At 25.2% G+C, this 15931-nt stretch overlaps 4 protein-coding genes across 6 annotated transcripts; 3 read left to right on the forward strand and 1 right to left on the reverse strand.

The window, feature by feature from the left end:
* Positions 1-1441: 1441 nt before the first annotated feature.
* Dlic (dynein light intermediate chain) lies at positions 1442-5252 on the reverse strand. Of its 2 annotated transcripts, none has more exons than XM_017898045.1 (11): positions 5164-5252; positions 4918-4991; positions 4503-4619; positions 4185-4415; positions 3807-4017; positions 3526-3714; positions 3345-3459; positions 3137-3277; positions 1851-2004; positions 1623-1752; positions 1442-1542 (listed from the first exon to the last, which is right to left on the reverse strand). In XM_017898045.1, coding segments are annotated over exons 1-11 (1452 nt in total). In that variant the 3' UTR covers positions 1442-1541. The 2 variants fall into 2 exon arrangements, with proteins under 2 accessions (XP_017753534.1, XP_017753535.1); XM_017898046.1 differs by having other exon boundaries at positions 3161-3277; positions 5164-5251.
* An 867-nt stretch (positions 5253-6119) lies between these two features.
* On the forward strand, positions 6120-8274 carry Wwox (WW domain-containing oxidoreductase). Its single transcript, XM_017898049.1, has 7 exons — positions 6120-6296; positions 6432-6496; positions 6769-7005; positions 7096-7291; positions 7411-7596; positions 7736-7991; positions 8065-8274. Exons 1-7 carry the CDS (start codon positions 6202-6204, stop codon positions 8272-8274), a joined length of 1245 nt encoding a protein of 414 aa, XP_017753538.1. The 5' UTR covers positions 6120-6201.
* Positions 8275-9699: 1425 nt separating this feature from the next.
* On the forward strand, positions 9700-11947 carry Mic26-27 (MICOS complex subunit 26/27). Of its 2 annotated transcripts, none has more exons than XM_017898062.1 (6): positions 9700-9860; positions 10128-10309; positions 10462-10583; positions 10693-10926; positions 11150-11307; positions 11872-11947. In XM_017898062.1, exons 1-6 carry the CDS (start codon positions 9846-9848, stop codon positions 11872-11874), a joined length of 714 nt encoding a protein of 237 aa, XP_017753551.1. In that variant the 5' UTR covers positions 9700-9845; the 3' UTR covers positions 11875-11947. The 2 variants fall into 2 exon arrangements, with proteins under 2 accessions (XP_017753551.1, XP_017753552.1); XM_017898063.1 differs by having other exon boundaries at positions 9833-9910.
* Positions 11948-13668: 1721 nt separating this feature from the next.
* On the forward strand, positions 13669-15523 carry LOC108546125 (MICOS complex subunit MIC27). The gene is made up of 5 exons (XM_017898064.1): positions 13669-13885; positions 14038-14159; positions 14269-14502; positions 14726-14883; positions 15448-15523. The coding sequence occupies exons 1-5, from the start codon at positions 13698-13700 to the stop codon at positions 15448-15450; spliced, it is 705 nt and encodes a 234-aa protein (XP_017753553.1). The 5' UTR covers positions 13669-13697; the 3' UTR covers positions 15451-15523.
* The last annotated feature ends 408 nt before the right edge of the window (positions 15524-15931 follow it).

Raw genomic sequence — 15931 nt, forward strand, 5'->3', positions numbered from 1 at the left:
ATAACTTGCATTATTAGTCTGTGAGGTGAAATTTAAGTTATTGCGTCATCTTTATATAATTGATATTAGTCATATACGTTTTTTAAAATAAACATATTTTTCAACATACATTTAATAACTTTATAATTAAATCATAGAACAACGAAGACCTCGTCTATGATGAGAATAATAAACTCCATGTTTATGAAAAATTATTTATTTTTCACCAAGAATTTCAATTATTTCATATACAGAAAGCCACATTGATAATAACTGAATTTACAAATTTTTCTCTCTTACATAAAATTCTTTTAAAGTTAAAGAAGTTACAACACATCAAACTTTCATTCGCTTTGTAATCATACACTTCCAATTCATACCATGTTAAATTCTTTAAACCAAAGACAAACCCGTGTCTTTGGCTAAGAAATCTTGTTTAAATCTAACACTTCATATAAAATACTATCTCATACATCCATATCACTCATTTACGTTACAGTAACGGCACTTTATATAGACCGAATTCAAGAATGAATTATTTAGCCAATTTTCATAACCAAAAACAATATTATATAAATAGAAATATTTATTTATTAAACGAAAAAACGAAAGCATTCATTGAAAAGCAGTAAAAAAATTCTTTTATCCTTTGAAAATGAATATTGAATAATTTACTATAACAAGGTATAAGGTCATGTGCGTAAGCATAATTAGAATGTATTACTATATTAAATATTTAATTACATTAATTTAATAATTTCTAATTGTTATTTATATTGTTATTGATATTTAGTTAAACAAAACAAACAAGATTATTGGTAAGTTGTCTGACATATAATTATTTTTTTGTTTTTGCGTTTCATATTCGATTCTGAATTAAGTTATGCTGTTCTTTATACATCAATTCCAATTCCTTGTGACCCATTTAAGTTAAATTAAATTTTTTATTACACATTCATAATAAACTTTCGACATTACATCACCAATTCCAATACCGAAACAACTGTAATAGTAGAAATATGCAAATATTTATAAACAAAATACGTGCAATCTATAATCTAACGAAAATTATTACTTTAAAAAGCTATTTAAAAAAAAAAAAATAATTTTAAATTATGCAATTGTATCTTATGTTATAAATTAGTATAATATTCTACAACAATTCCATAAAATTTTAATATAATGCTATATATTTATACGTTAATAAATTTAACTAATTATCTGTGCTTTGCATAATATGATTAGTAGTCGATTAAAAATTTGTTATAAGTAATTTATTGTTATTTGTGACAAATTATTAGAAATCTTTAGTTGTCTTCGAAACAAAGATATTAAACTAATAAATGATATAACTATATATTAAACCACAATATGTGATATAAAATATAGTGAATGTAAACAAAAATTTCTACCAAATTATTATAAAATATCAAATTGCTACAAGTTCTTGTACATACCCATGCCGATATCATTAATACAAATACAAAAAAAGTTTATGTTAATTTTAAACATTGCAACTGATGTAATGAAAATCGCACGATATACTTCATTTTGTTCAGTTATCTGCAAAATTTTAATGTGATACATTATAATTATAATGTACAATTAATGTATGAGTCATAAAGAAAATATATTTCTATTACCATTCAAATGACGAATTTAAATTGGGATTTAAATTGGGATTTAAATGAGGAATTTTCTTTGGTTGAGTAATTCGGTCTAATTCCACTGATGCGTCATTACACATAGTTGCTTTATCCACTGATGCATTATCTAAAATAAGTAATAAAAACATAAATCAATTTTTGCTTACCTTAAAATATTATAAAAATTCGTACTTCCATACGTTTGTAGAACATTATATTACTTACCAATTTTTATCGGACTTGTACCTACACTACCTGGTGATCCAGGACTTCCAGTCTTTTTGTGAAGAAGAGAATTGAAGAAGTTAGCTAAAACACCTTCTCCAGATTGTGAAGCTCCTGTACCTTTGGGATCTAATTTCTTATTTGGTGATGCCACCTATATAAATATATTTAATATTTATGGAACTGAATTTTCTGTTATATGCATAACAGATCATACCACATTGATTAGAACATGCTTCTGATTGTCCACTATAAAAAGCTCATAGTGATTTTATTTGACATGAAGTTACAGAATGTAAATGTAAGTGTCATTAAAATTCAAATGATGAAGGTATAAGAAAACCATGTATGCAAATATACTTTTTCTATATTGTAAATCTAAAAAAACACATATATTAATATCATTAAATAACTGTCAGTTTAAATTTCAAAAATATAAGGCAACATAATATAATTTATTCTATAAATTTATTATACTAATCTAAATATAAAAATACATAAAGAATAAGCAATGCATGACTGCCTCTAAATGATTTCATGTCAACAAGAAGAAACATTCAATGATTCTAATATTAATGTACAAAAGATTTATTATGAAATGTAAATACGAAAATTGTTGGTTTTGAAAATGTATTGAAAGTACACGTGTACACGTGTAGTTAATTTACCCATTTATTAGTCCATGTACTTCCTAATACACGAGTACACAGGTATATGGGTACTGAAATTCACGTGTACAGGTTTGCTAGAATATTTAGGTACTGTATCGTTCGTGATAAGAAAGCACAACTTTGCTTATAGCGGTTCATGAGCGAGTGAATAATGACTTCACAGATTAATTTCACAGTAAATATTGGCGCAAATAAAGCTGTATCTTAATACCCGAATACCCGTGCATTAAAAAGTACATGGGTATCCGTATATTTCAGTGCCTGTGTACCCGTATACTCATATGCTAAAAAGTACACAGGTTAATTTACGGATATATTAATTACAAATGTACACGTGAAATAGGGACATCTAGTAAATACTATGTATCAAATAATTACATTCAAGAATATAAAAAGCAACATTCACACAAACATTAGTTAAGGTCAGAATTTTTGGAATATTAAAATTAGAATAATTTCGACATAATAAGCATTATATGTTAAAAGATGAAAATATGATGACAGCATATATGATATAGATATATAAATTAGCCACAAAGACGTCGTTATTCAATGCTGAATGATTATTAACTGTATGTAACATGACAAGCATGCTCCAATTACAAATGGTATAACCTGAATAACTGGTCCAGGGCTTGCCTGATTCCTTGTTGTGAGGGCACTCGTTGGATCTTTTATACCTAATAATACAGCTTGTTGTTTAGCCAAGAAAGATTGTTCTTCCTCTGCCTGTACTTCTACTTCTCTAGTTACACTCTAAGTAGTAAAACAATGTTTTATTATAAAACCATTAGCATTAAAAGAATAATTTATACATACATACCTTCCTATTAGTTGATGGTTGTGCAATAACATCTCTATAATAATCATCTGGTTTCATTGACTGCAAATTTTCATGAAGAATACTAATCTTTTTCATATTATCCCAACCAGCAGGACTATAATTAAAAATATGTTTAATGTATTAAGGATGTATAAATGTTTACTTAATCAAAATTACATACATAAGAACTGCATCTTTTTCGACGACTAAAGCAGGTGTTCTAAATGGTAATGAATAAATTCTATGTGTAAGATATTTATAAAGCAAATCACAGTTTTTATCTTCTTTTGCTGATGTATAGAATAATCCTGCACCATATTGTAAACAAAATCGTCTTATCCACTGTTGTATAAAATCAAAATGTTCATCTCTATAAAAAATTCAAATTTATATATAAATAAAATAATTCCTTAATACCAATTATGATTGTATTACTTATTAATATTTATATTGTAACCTTACTTATAATCATGTTCTTTTTCAAGAGTAGACATATAATCAGTTTTTGTAATAACAACAACAACATCTAGGCCTAAATTTGTTGTAAGTACTCCTTCTGGTAATGGTAGATTATCCATTGTATCATCATCTAAATTACGACTAGTGCGCCTTAAAGGACTACCAGGATCTAATTCATCTCCTGGCTCTGTATAATCTTGCCATTTTTTTACATCTATACATATAAAACGTAATTTGAAAAACTGTTTGAAATATGTTACTTAATCAATATGTCTTTTTACTATTAAAAGATTAAAAGTACTGAAATTAATCATTAATCAATTTTTACATACAATTAAATAAGAAAATACACAATAAGAATAATATAAACATATAACTCACTAAGTTGCCTACATCGTTGCCAAGTATCATTATCTAAAGGTAATTTGTCGATATGGTCTCCTAGAAGTGCAGCCCAAGATTGAAGTTGGTCAAGAATGGCCCACGGAGTTGTCATTGTAACAACTAACATGACAAGTGTATGTGGAAATCTTTCTGCATTTAATGCAAATCTTAAAAGATTTGCATGACCAGGGTCACCATCCAATACCCATACAGATAATCTTGTTTGATCTACATAGTAAATTTAAATAAATATAATACAACTTCATAATTCTTAACCTCTTAGAATTACAAACATTGTCAAGTAATTAATATTACCATCTCTATAATCATCTCTCACATCGATATATGCAAACTCTAAACCAGAACCTTTCTTTGGATCTTCTACACCTTGTAATTTAGCAATAAGTGTTGTTTTTCCACTTTCATTATCACCTATAAATGAAATAATTTCTCACTAATTATATGTATATAATTGAAATGTTTAATAAATATCTTTATTATATACATATATGTTATGAACATTTATATTAAAATTCAAATCATTGTAAATAAATATATAATTAGAAAACAAAAAAAATTCAATGTTTAAGATAAGCATATGTTAAAAGCAACTGCAGTAAAATAAAATTACATAAATATTCTCTTTTAACATTTATTATATATACATCTATATGAATCACATTTATGACTTCAAAATTTTGTATTAATTAAGAAAATTACTCAAACTTACCTAGAACAAGTATATTTTTGTTTGAAGGTAACTTATTACTGCTACTATTTTGTACTTCAGCCAAAATAGAGGACCTATATAAAAGAAAAAGTAATACAAAGTAAAATGTTAAAAATGACTAATTCTCACACTTCTAATATATGTCATGTAAGATGAACATCAAAATATTTATATACTGCAAGTGCTTATAATAGTATATGTACTTGATATTAAAAAAAATCTCTAACAAGAATTTTTTAAGCTTACCATAAATTATCTTTATTTTCTGGATCCTCTTTCTTCTTTGACTGAAATCCATTGCTCTGCAACATCATATCAATTGCCATCGCTGCCATTATCCATTTGACAGAAGTGAAATCTGCTATCGATTGTACGCAAACTGCGGGTGCGGCTTGCAGTTAACTTCGTTTAGAATAGAATCTTGAAACGTGTTCAAATTTAAGCTCGCTTTTTAAGCTTATTTTAAGCTCGTATTTTTTATATTACAGACTTTGTACTTAATTTTTATTTAATATATTTCTCTAATGGTATCTCATGTTTTATATCTGAGTCATTATAAATATTCATACCTATGTATATTTTACATATGTGTATGGAATAATTAAACATGACGTCAGAACATTTAGAGATGCACTTGACGTAGATACAGGAAAATTTCACATCTTTTCTTTCAATCGCGTTACATTGAGAAAGTGTTTATAAAAAGAAATTGAACAATTTGCTGTATTTTGTAAATTTATTTTAAGAAAGCTATATAAAATTCTCAATGACGTATTTCTGCGTCATCCAGATCCAAATCAAAAACCCGAATGATGCATTTGTAGGCATGGGACTGTATTAATAATGTATATAAAACACATAGAAAGAAAATTTTTTTTCTTTATGCGTGCAAAGAATACTAATGAAATAGATTAATCTTATTATCCATTTCAGATGAATATGTTCATTTAAATGTTTTTAATGTATGATAAGTAAAATAATCGTAAAACTTAACAACTTTAAAAATAATTTACTAATCATATTGTTTTACAATTTTTCCTGTATTAAATAAATATATAATTAGTTTATACAATATTTGTTTATACAAAAATGATTATTTTATTATTGATACAACTGTTATAGGGACAACTGTTATCATATTGTTAAATCTGTTTTGATTATAATGTTGGTAGTACATACAGTTGGTATATAGGTATATTTTCATAGTAAATAAATAGTGTACCCAACAAATACAAGTAAAATGATTATAGATACAAATTAATTTAAAATAAGAATAAGAAGAAAATGATAGGTATTTTAAATGATTCCGACAGTGAAGATGAATTACCACCTGGATGGGAAGAAATGACAACTGCTAATGGAAATGTCTACTACGTAAAGTAAATGATGTTATACGATACATATTATTATTATTATTAATCGTTATTCTATAAAGTACGGTTATTAGTAAAAACTACTTATGATACAGTTGTAAAATATTATTTTTTAAATTATAATATTATTTTTTCTTTTAGTCACTACACAAGAGGCACACAGTGGACACATCCTAGAACTGGTCGTACAAAGATTGTTGAAGGGGGTACAATACTACTATATAAATTTGTAATATAGAATATATTATTTAAATTGTTAATTATTTATCTTGTATGAATATCGATAGTTATACACACCGATTCATATAATTATAATGTAATATCAAATGAAATGTTATTGTACCTAGTTATAATTGTTATTTAAACATATATATCTAAACCTCTTTTTTAATCAGTGATGAAAACTTATGCAGTTATAAAAAATTTTATAAACTTAAAATATTATGAATAAGATTTATCAATATTATTTGTTAATAAGAATTACCATCTGGATGGGAAAAACGTGTGTCAGAAGATGGTCAAGTTTTATTTGTTGATCATATGAATCATACAACAACATATACTGACCCACGACTTGCATTTGCTACGGAATATAGGGAATCATCACAGCCTGTGAGACAACGTTTCGATGGTAGCAGTACAGCATTATCTGTTTTATATGGTCGAGATTTAAGAGGCAAAACTGCTATAGTTACAGGTGCTAATACCGGAATAGGTATATCTGTTTGATATTCATATCACTTATAAACCTTTATAAATAATTTTATATATTTTGTTTCTTTCCCTTATTACTGTAATTTTTAAGGATTTGAAACTGCTAGATCATTAGCTCTACATGGATGTAAAGTTATTTTAGCTTGCAGAGATCTAAAAAAAGCTACAGAAGCAGTAAAAAAAATAGAACAAGAAAGAGAAAATGTAGTATGTGATACATTACATTTGGATTTGTCATCATTATATAGTGTTAAAGAAGCAGCGGAAAAATTTAAGCAAAAATATAGGTAAATTTAAATTAGGAAAAGAATCATCAATAACAAGAAATAATCGTAATAAATTACAATTTTATTATCATTACATTACTTATACTTAATTTCATCATATAAATATTTTATATTTTTAGAACTCTTGATATTCTTATATTAAATGCAGGAGTGTTTGCAATACCTTATCAACTTACAAAAGATGGTTATGAAACCACATTTCAAGTAAATCACCTTTCTCAATTTTATTTCACCCTTTTATTAGAACAACCAATACAAAGATGTCCCAATTCTAGAGTAGTGATAGTTTCAAGTGAATCACACAGGTATTCTAAATTTTTCAATAAATATAATGTATATATGATATACTATTTCTAAAATTTGTCTATTTTTCTACAAATCAATACATATCAATGATTATCTTAAATATCAATATATCTCAGCATATCTCATTTTTGTTACTAGATTTTCATCTTTAAAAACAGTAGAAGATTTTCATCAATTAACTTTATCTCCCCCTGCATATAAATATTGGTTCATGGGAGCATATAATAATTCAAAACTATGTAATATTTTATTTGCACAAGAATTATCAAAACGTTGGCCCACTGTACATATTTTTAGTTGCCACCCTGGTAACATGGTCTCTTCTTCATTGTCTCGTTATTCATGGACATTACGATTATTATTTACATTTGTTCGACCTTTTACAAAATCACTGGTAGGATTATTACTTATTTAAAAACAGAATTTTTAAAAATTTCATTATATATATTTGTCTTTTAATTTTACAGCAACAAGCTGCCAGTACATCAGTCTTCTGTGCAACTGCACCAGAATTAGAAGGAGTAACTGGATTTTATTTCAATAACTGTTATCGTTGTGATGCATCAAATACTGCATTAGATCCTGCACTTGCAGCAAGATTATGGTCTGTTAGCCAAGAAATGATCATTAATATTATGAAAAAAGACAAACTTTGGGAAACATTAGCTTTAAAATGAATATTATAAAATATAATTTAAATAAACAAGATTCAATAAAATACAAAAATTAAAGAGTATTTTAATTAATGAAAAATTTATATTTTTTATAATTGAAAATTTTATTCTATATTCAGTAAATACATCTTGTAAATTTGTCTAATATTCTTACAGATGAAGTTACTAACATAAATACATTGACTTTAAATGCTTAATCTTATATTTTTAAAAGATTTTTATATTATTTATCTAATATTAAATAGGTATTAATATAATAATAAAAAAAACTATATGTTCATTAATATTTTTATGACAAAAAACAAAATACTAAGAAATTATTGTTTATTTCTCAAAATATTCAAATAAAATTTAAATATATAGCAACATCAAATTTTATTTGGTAATATAATTATAAGAAAAAAGAATTATAAGTAATATTATTCACATCTTTTCAAACAAATAAGCAATGTGTGTGAAAACAGTAGAATCACGCATGAAAATAGATTATTAAATACTTTCGATTTTGTATGAAATGTAAAAATTAAAAAATTTTAACCTTTAAAATTTTGAATAGTGAAATTGTATACTATCGTTTTAAATAAATATGAACAATTACGTACACAGATTTTTAGAATCTACTATTGGATATGTATTTGGTACAGATGTAACTTGCAGAGAACCAATACATCGCTGTGATGATTATCAGCCAGGTGTATTAATTGAATTTGGAAGAACAGGTATAAAAGTAAGTATTTAGATGATCATTCTTTTAGAATATTTTCATAAATATGTATACATTAATTAATTAATTAAAAAATAAATTACTTAATTTTTAAGGAGAAAAGAATTTTAATCTCACTATAATTTTTATTACATATAACAACGTAAAACATAAAAAAAAAATAAAGTTTGTGCTGCCTTCTGATCTTCTTTTTTTTAATATTACGAATATTTACAATTGACAGCATAAATGACGTTCTAATACATCATATCAATTTTGTATGAAGTACCGTAAGTACAAGATGTACAAAAATTTTTGATTTTAGTAATTAAGGTCTACATAATCTTTACATAAATTTTTGTTAAAGTTGACTGTGAATCTGGTAAGTATATAGTGATATTATTTTGATATTAATATTTTATGAATATATTTGTGATTTCAATAGTTATATAATTGAATAATTAAAATTAATATTCATGTATTTATTTTAATTAATTCACATAAACAAAAATCGATGACATTTATTTCGTCACAAAATTATTTTAATATTGTTTTTAACATATTTGAAATATTAATCTACAATAATGAAAATTTTTTATTAGAAATAAATATTTTTAAAATTCATTGAAAAATTCTTTATTTTCTTTTAAATATATATAATTAATAATACCTTTTGAAGCAAACACTAGATGTCGCACTTTTAATATATTAAGTCTATGGCCTGTTGAAATCAGTTCTATTAGTATGGAAATAAATTTTTCTTTGTAGTTAAACAGTTAATGAATTTTGATGAGTAATTTGAAATATTTTGACGTAATTTATAAAAAAAATACTTGTCCTTAAGATAACTATTATTAAATTGCATTTTAAAATGCAACGAGCAATGGTAATAAAACTATAGTAGAAGCAGAATCATGACATTTTAATTTCTATTCGGTATTATTCATTATTTAAATTTTTCATAATTTCTATTTTATTTTATATTATGTTATAAGTGATAATTTATATAAATAGTAAAATATAAAAGAATTTTTTAATTAAAAATTTTACTGCTGAATATAATTCTAATAACTGCAAATAACAATTTTTAAAGAATAATTTATATATTATTACTAATATAAAAAACAGAAATCAAATATATATTTACATGAAGTTGTTCAAGAAATTCTTGATGCCGTGTGGACTATGTGCTGCAGTACCAGCAATGAAACCTACAACTTCCTCTGAAGAACATACCACACCTTGTAATAATGAAACACAAGGAAAGAAATTAATAAAACCATCAGAATTACCCATTTATTCTATTGATGATGGGTATTCTAAGCAGATGCCATGGTAAAGCACAAGTAATTTCATATTGATAAATGCAATTTTATCCATTCTTTATAAAAGGATTTTATTCTTTTGGGAGATATTAGGAAACATTAAAGAATGTTATATCTTGCGAGCAATTTATAACATAGAAAGTTGATCATAATTTTTTATAGCGTAGAATACCCTTCCATTGTAGAAGAAAATATTAGAAAAGTACGTCAAACAGTGCAAAAGTTAAAACTTATATCAGATACAGTTTCTCATAATGTTTCAAATGCTTTTGAAAACTTCAAATGTACGTATAATTCACATGAAATTTGTATATATTTCAATACCAATTTCATTATAATATAATATTGGATAAAAAAATATTAATGGCAATAAAATTTAATATTTTGTTGTAGTTGTAGTTGATTATCTCCAAGACAATGATAATTATATACCACGACTAGGAGCAGTTGGTATTGGTGGTTTATCAGGATTAGTATTAAGTTTGAGAGGAGGCAAGTTAAAACGATTAGTTTATACATCTACAGGTGCTAGCATTATTGGGTGTATTTGCTTTCCTAAAGAAATGAAACAAGTAGTTGATAAAATGGAACACTATATGAGTATTGGTTACAATTTCATTTATGATGGTATGTATACTCCTTGTCTTATACTATTATTGCTTTAAAAATCTATGTCAAGGTATTCATATATATTAAATTTATATATTAATTATGTAAATGGCAAGCAATATGAACTTCTAAATAAACAATGTAGTAATCATTATTAATACTAAAATACTACTAAATTAATTTTGTACAAATAACATGAAAGTCTGGTTTAATTTTCAATATTATTCATTAAAAATTTCAGTGAAACCAGGAGACAGCCAAAAGGAAATTTCATTAAATGAATTTCCAATACTGAAAAGTGTGATTGAATTAGAATATTTTCGTATGATAACTGAATTTTTTAAACAAAAAACAAATGATACAACTGATGTATCGACTGAAACAACTGTGAAAATGGAGGTAGGATGCAGCAATAAAATTACTCAATTGCATCATTCCTCCTATGTCTAATAATTATGTTAATATGGTTTGCCATTATAAAATATTGTATATTCTATGGAAGTATATTTAGTTTTAGATAAGGATACTCTTTAAAGTCACATATTATGAACATTTAGGAATACATAAAATTTATATTAGAAATACTTGGTAATAATAGACTTTGCATAGAGATAAAATGTGATATTTTTTGTTTTTCAACTTCATTCTTTCTCATAGTTCTTGGAGAGCCTCGTGGAAATAATTTATCAAAAACTCACTATATCTCATTTCATTCTAATAAAGAAGATTCAAAATCTCTTGAATCAATAACAATGAATGAAACTTCTACCATAGAAGTACAAAATTCGAAGAGCTCAAAATCTTTGATAAAGTAGACATATAATTGTATAGGTATCCTCCTTTTCATCCTTACTTTTATAAATCCTTCCTTTTTATTAGTTTATGTTCATCTTTGTATAATTATTACTGGACATTAATAATTTAAATATTACATAATGATATAATTATTTTATTGTATTTTAGTAAAATATGAAGAAATTGGAGAAGAAGAAGGAATGGACTAATATATTCAGTAGTTATTGAATATTTCATAATTGAATGTAGCATAAAAATTATATAAAATTTTATTATTTGTAAATAAAAATCATAAAAAGTAATTGTAATTCACTATTAAATAACTCAATATAAAGCTACAAAAGGTTGTGATTTATTCTATTTGTTACCTTGTTATTTATTATTGTAATATAGTTACATAAAGTGCAAAATAATATTTCTTATTAGGTATTTCTATATAGAAATATAACATTCCTTTAATTATTTCATTTTAAAAATTAAATAACATTTTTTTTTAATTGTTTTTGATTTTCAATAAATGTAATCATTGTATCAGTTATAATATAGACAAAATTTTCCACAAATTATCTACTGCATTTTCTTTTTTAAAATAATAATTTATGATCTTTAACTAAAAAGAATATTTTAAATGACTAACCTAACATAGGCAATATATCAATATAGTATAATATATGTATGTATAATTAAAATTTTATATGATTAGAGAAAATATTATTTATAATTGCATTACAATTAAATTCCTTTTAAATGGGGTATAAATACCAAACATACTTTTATTATTTAAAACGATTTTTACAAAATAAAATAATAGTGTATGTTCACCGCGTACTCTAACAACAACAGTGCGAAAGTTATAGAAACACAGTATAGACGAGGTGGTCGTCAAAGAGTTCGACACGTGACAGCAAAGGACAGAGAGAGGATACAAAAGGATAGAAGGGCTTCGACAGTGAAATGTTAATAATTTACACAATTTCCGTAATTCACTTATGAACTTTCATAATTCCATCGTAAAGCTAGAACTATTGGCAACATTCCTATGTAAAATTCGATAACAATTTGTTGCTAATTAGCTTGGTATTAATAATTATTTTATGGCGTTCATGATTTCGTAACATTGACCGGGACAATCTTTCGAGAAAATATTAAATAATGAATAAATCTAGAAATAAAATGTGAACAAAAGTTATATGAGAAGATGCCCAAGGATATTCTCTTCATTATGTGTTCATCCAATCTATAAATTAATTGCATAAAAGATAGCAATTAATGAAAAACCAATGGCGTCTTCGACAACAATTCAAACACTCGGTAGAATAATAATTAATAATTATTTAATTAGGGACAAATTTATATCAAAAGTTATATTAGAAAGTTCGCCAAGACAGCACCTTTACGATGAAATTATAAAAGTTCATAAATTAACCGCAGAAATTGAGTAACTTGTTAATTTTCTGATACCGAATGAAAATTCAAACGACAACAAAGGTTCAAGGTTCTAGTCCAAACTCATAGATGGCACTGATCGAAGGCGCTTCAATTTGAATCGGTTACCAACTTTGGTTATATACTTCTGACACATCCTATTATTGGACGGTAATTGTGTAATGGATATTTTCGACTGTAAATGACGAATGAATCTGTACCTGGAGAAAATGACGAAATATTGCGGGAGTAATGGAAACAAAGAATACCTAGAATGAGTAATGTAAAAGGGAATGTATGTGGGTTGTGCATGCTGAACAAAAAAATAAATCAACAGGTTATGAACTGCCAACAGAATGTAGGCCACGTGTTTGAAAAAGGAGGAAATTGGAAATATCAATAAATGAAAGGATGCAGATGGATGTCAAATTTATAAATTTAGAATGCTGTAGTCTCAAGGTTTGTATAGACATATAATGAAAGAACCAAAAAATGTAGAAATGTGTAAATTAAAGAATAATTTATATATTATTACTAATATAAAAAACAGAAATCAAATATATATTTACATGAAGTTGTTCAAGAAATTCTTGATGCCGTGTGGACTATGTGCTGCAGTACCAGCAATGAAACCTACAACTTCCTCTGAAGAACATACCACACCTTGTAATAATGAAACACAAGGAAAGAAATTAATAAAACCATCAGAATTACCCATTTATTCTATTGATGATGGGTATTCTAAGCAGATGCCATGGTAAAGCACAAGTAATTTCATATTGATAAATGCAATTTTATCCATTCTTTATAAAAGGATTTTATTCTTTTGGGAGATATTAGGAAACATTAAAGAATGTTATATCTTGCGAGCAATTTATAACATAGAAAGTTGATCATAATTTTTTATAGCGTAGAATACCCTTCCATTGTAGAAGAAAATATTAGAAAAGTACGTCAAACAGTGCAAAAGTTAAAACTTATATCAGATACAGTTTCTCATAATGTTTCAAATGCTTTTGAAAACTTCAAATGTACGTATAATTCACATGAAATTTGTATATATTTCAATACCAATTTCATTATAATATAATATTGGATAAAAAAATATTAATGGCAATAAAATTTAATATTTTGTTGTAGTTGTAGTTGATTATCTCCAAGACAATGATAATTATATACCACGACTAGGAGCAGTTGGTATTGGTGGTTTATCAGGATTAGTATTAAGTTTGAGAGGAGGCAAGTTAAAACGATTAGTTTATACATCTACAGGTGCTAGCATTATTGGGTGTATTTGCTTTCCTAAAGAAATGAAACAAGTAGTTGATAAAATGGAACACTATATGAGTATTGGTTACAATTTCATTTATGATGGTATGTATACTCCTTGTCTTATACTATTATTGCTTTAAAAATCTATGTCAAGGTATTCATATATATTAAATTTATATATTAATTATGTAAATGGCAAGCAATATGAACTTCTAAATAAACAATGTAGTAATCATTATTAATACTAAAATACTACTAAATTAATTTTGTACAAATAACATGAAAGTCTGGTTTAATTTTCAATATTATTCATTAAAAATTTCAGTGAAACCAGGAGACAGCCAAAAGGAAATTTCATTAAATGAATTTCCAATACTGAAAAGTGTGATTGAATTAGAATATTTTCGTATGATAACTGAATTTTTTAAACAAAAAACAAATGATACAACTGATGTATCGACTGAAACAACTGTGAAAATGGAGGTAGGATGCAGCAATAAAATTACTCAATTGCATCATTCCTCCTATGTCTAATAATTATGTTAATATGGTTTGCCATTATAAAATATTGTATATTCTATGGAAGTATATTTAGTTTTAGATAAGGATACTCTTTAAAGTCACATATTATGAACATTTAGGAATACATAAAATTTATATTAGAAATACTTGGTAATAATAGACTTTGCATAGAGATAAAATGTGATATTTTTTGTTTTTCAACTTCATTCTTTCTCATAGTTCTTGGAGAGCCTCGTGGAAATAATTTATCAAAAACTCACTATATCTCATTTCATTCTAATAAAGAAGATTCAAAATCTCTTGAATCAATAACAATGAATGAAACTTCTACCATAGAAGTACAAAATTCGAAGAGCTCAAAATCTTTGATAAAGTAGACATATAATTGTATAGGTATCCTCCTTTTCATCCTTACTTTTATAAATCCTTCCTTTTTATTAGTTTATGTTCATCTTTGTATAATTATTACTGGACATTAATAATTTAAATATTACATAATGATATAATTATTTTATTGTATTTTAGTAAAATATGAAGAAATTGGAGAAGAAGAAGGAATGGACTAATATATTCAGTAGTTATTGAATATTTCATAATTGAATGTAGCATAAAAATTATATAAAATTTTATTATTTGTAAATAAAAATCATAAAAAGTAATTGTAATTCACTATTAAATAACTCAATATAAAGCTACAAAAGGTTGTGATTTATTCTATTTGTTACCTTGTTATTTATTATTGTAATATAGTTACATAAAGTGCAAAATAATATTTCTTATTAGGTATTTCTATATAGAAATATAACATTCCTTTAATTATTTCATTTTAAAAATTAAATAACATTTTTTTTTAATTGTTTTTGATTTTCAATAAATGTAATCATTGTATCAGTTATAATATAGACAAAATTTTCCACAAATTATCTACTGCATTTTCTTTTTTAAAATAATAATTTATGATCTTTAACTAAAAAGAATATTTTAAATGACTAACCTAACATAGGCAATA

This window comes from Eufriesea mexicana, unplaced genomic scaffold, assembly GCF_001483705.2.
Source record: "Eufriesea mexicana isolate 0111107269 unplaced genomic scaffold, ASM148370v2 scaffold616, whole genome shotgun sequence".
Classification (NCBI taxonomy): Eukaryota; Metazoa; Arthropoda; class Insecta; order Hymenoptera; family Apidae; genus Eufriesea; species Eufriesea mexicana.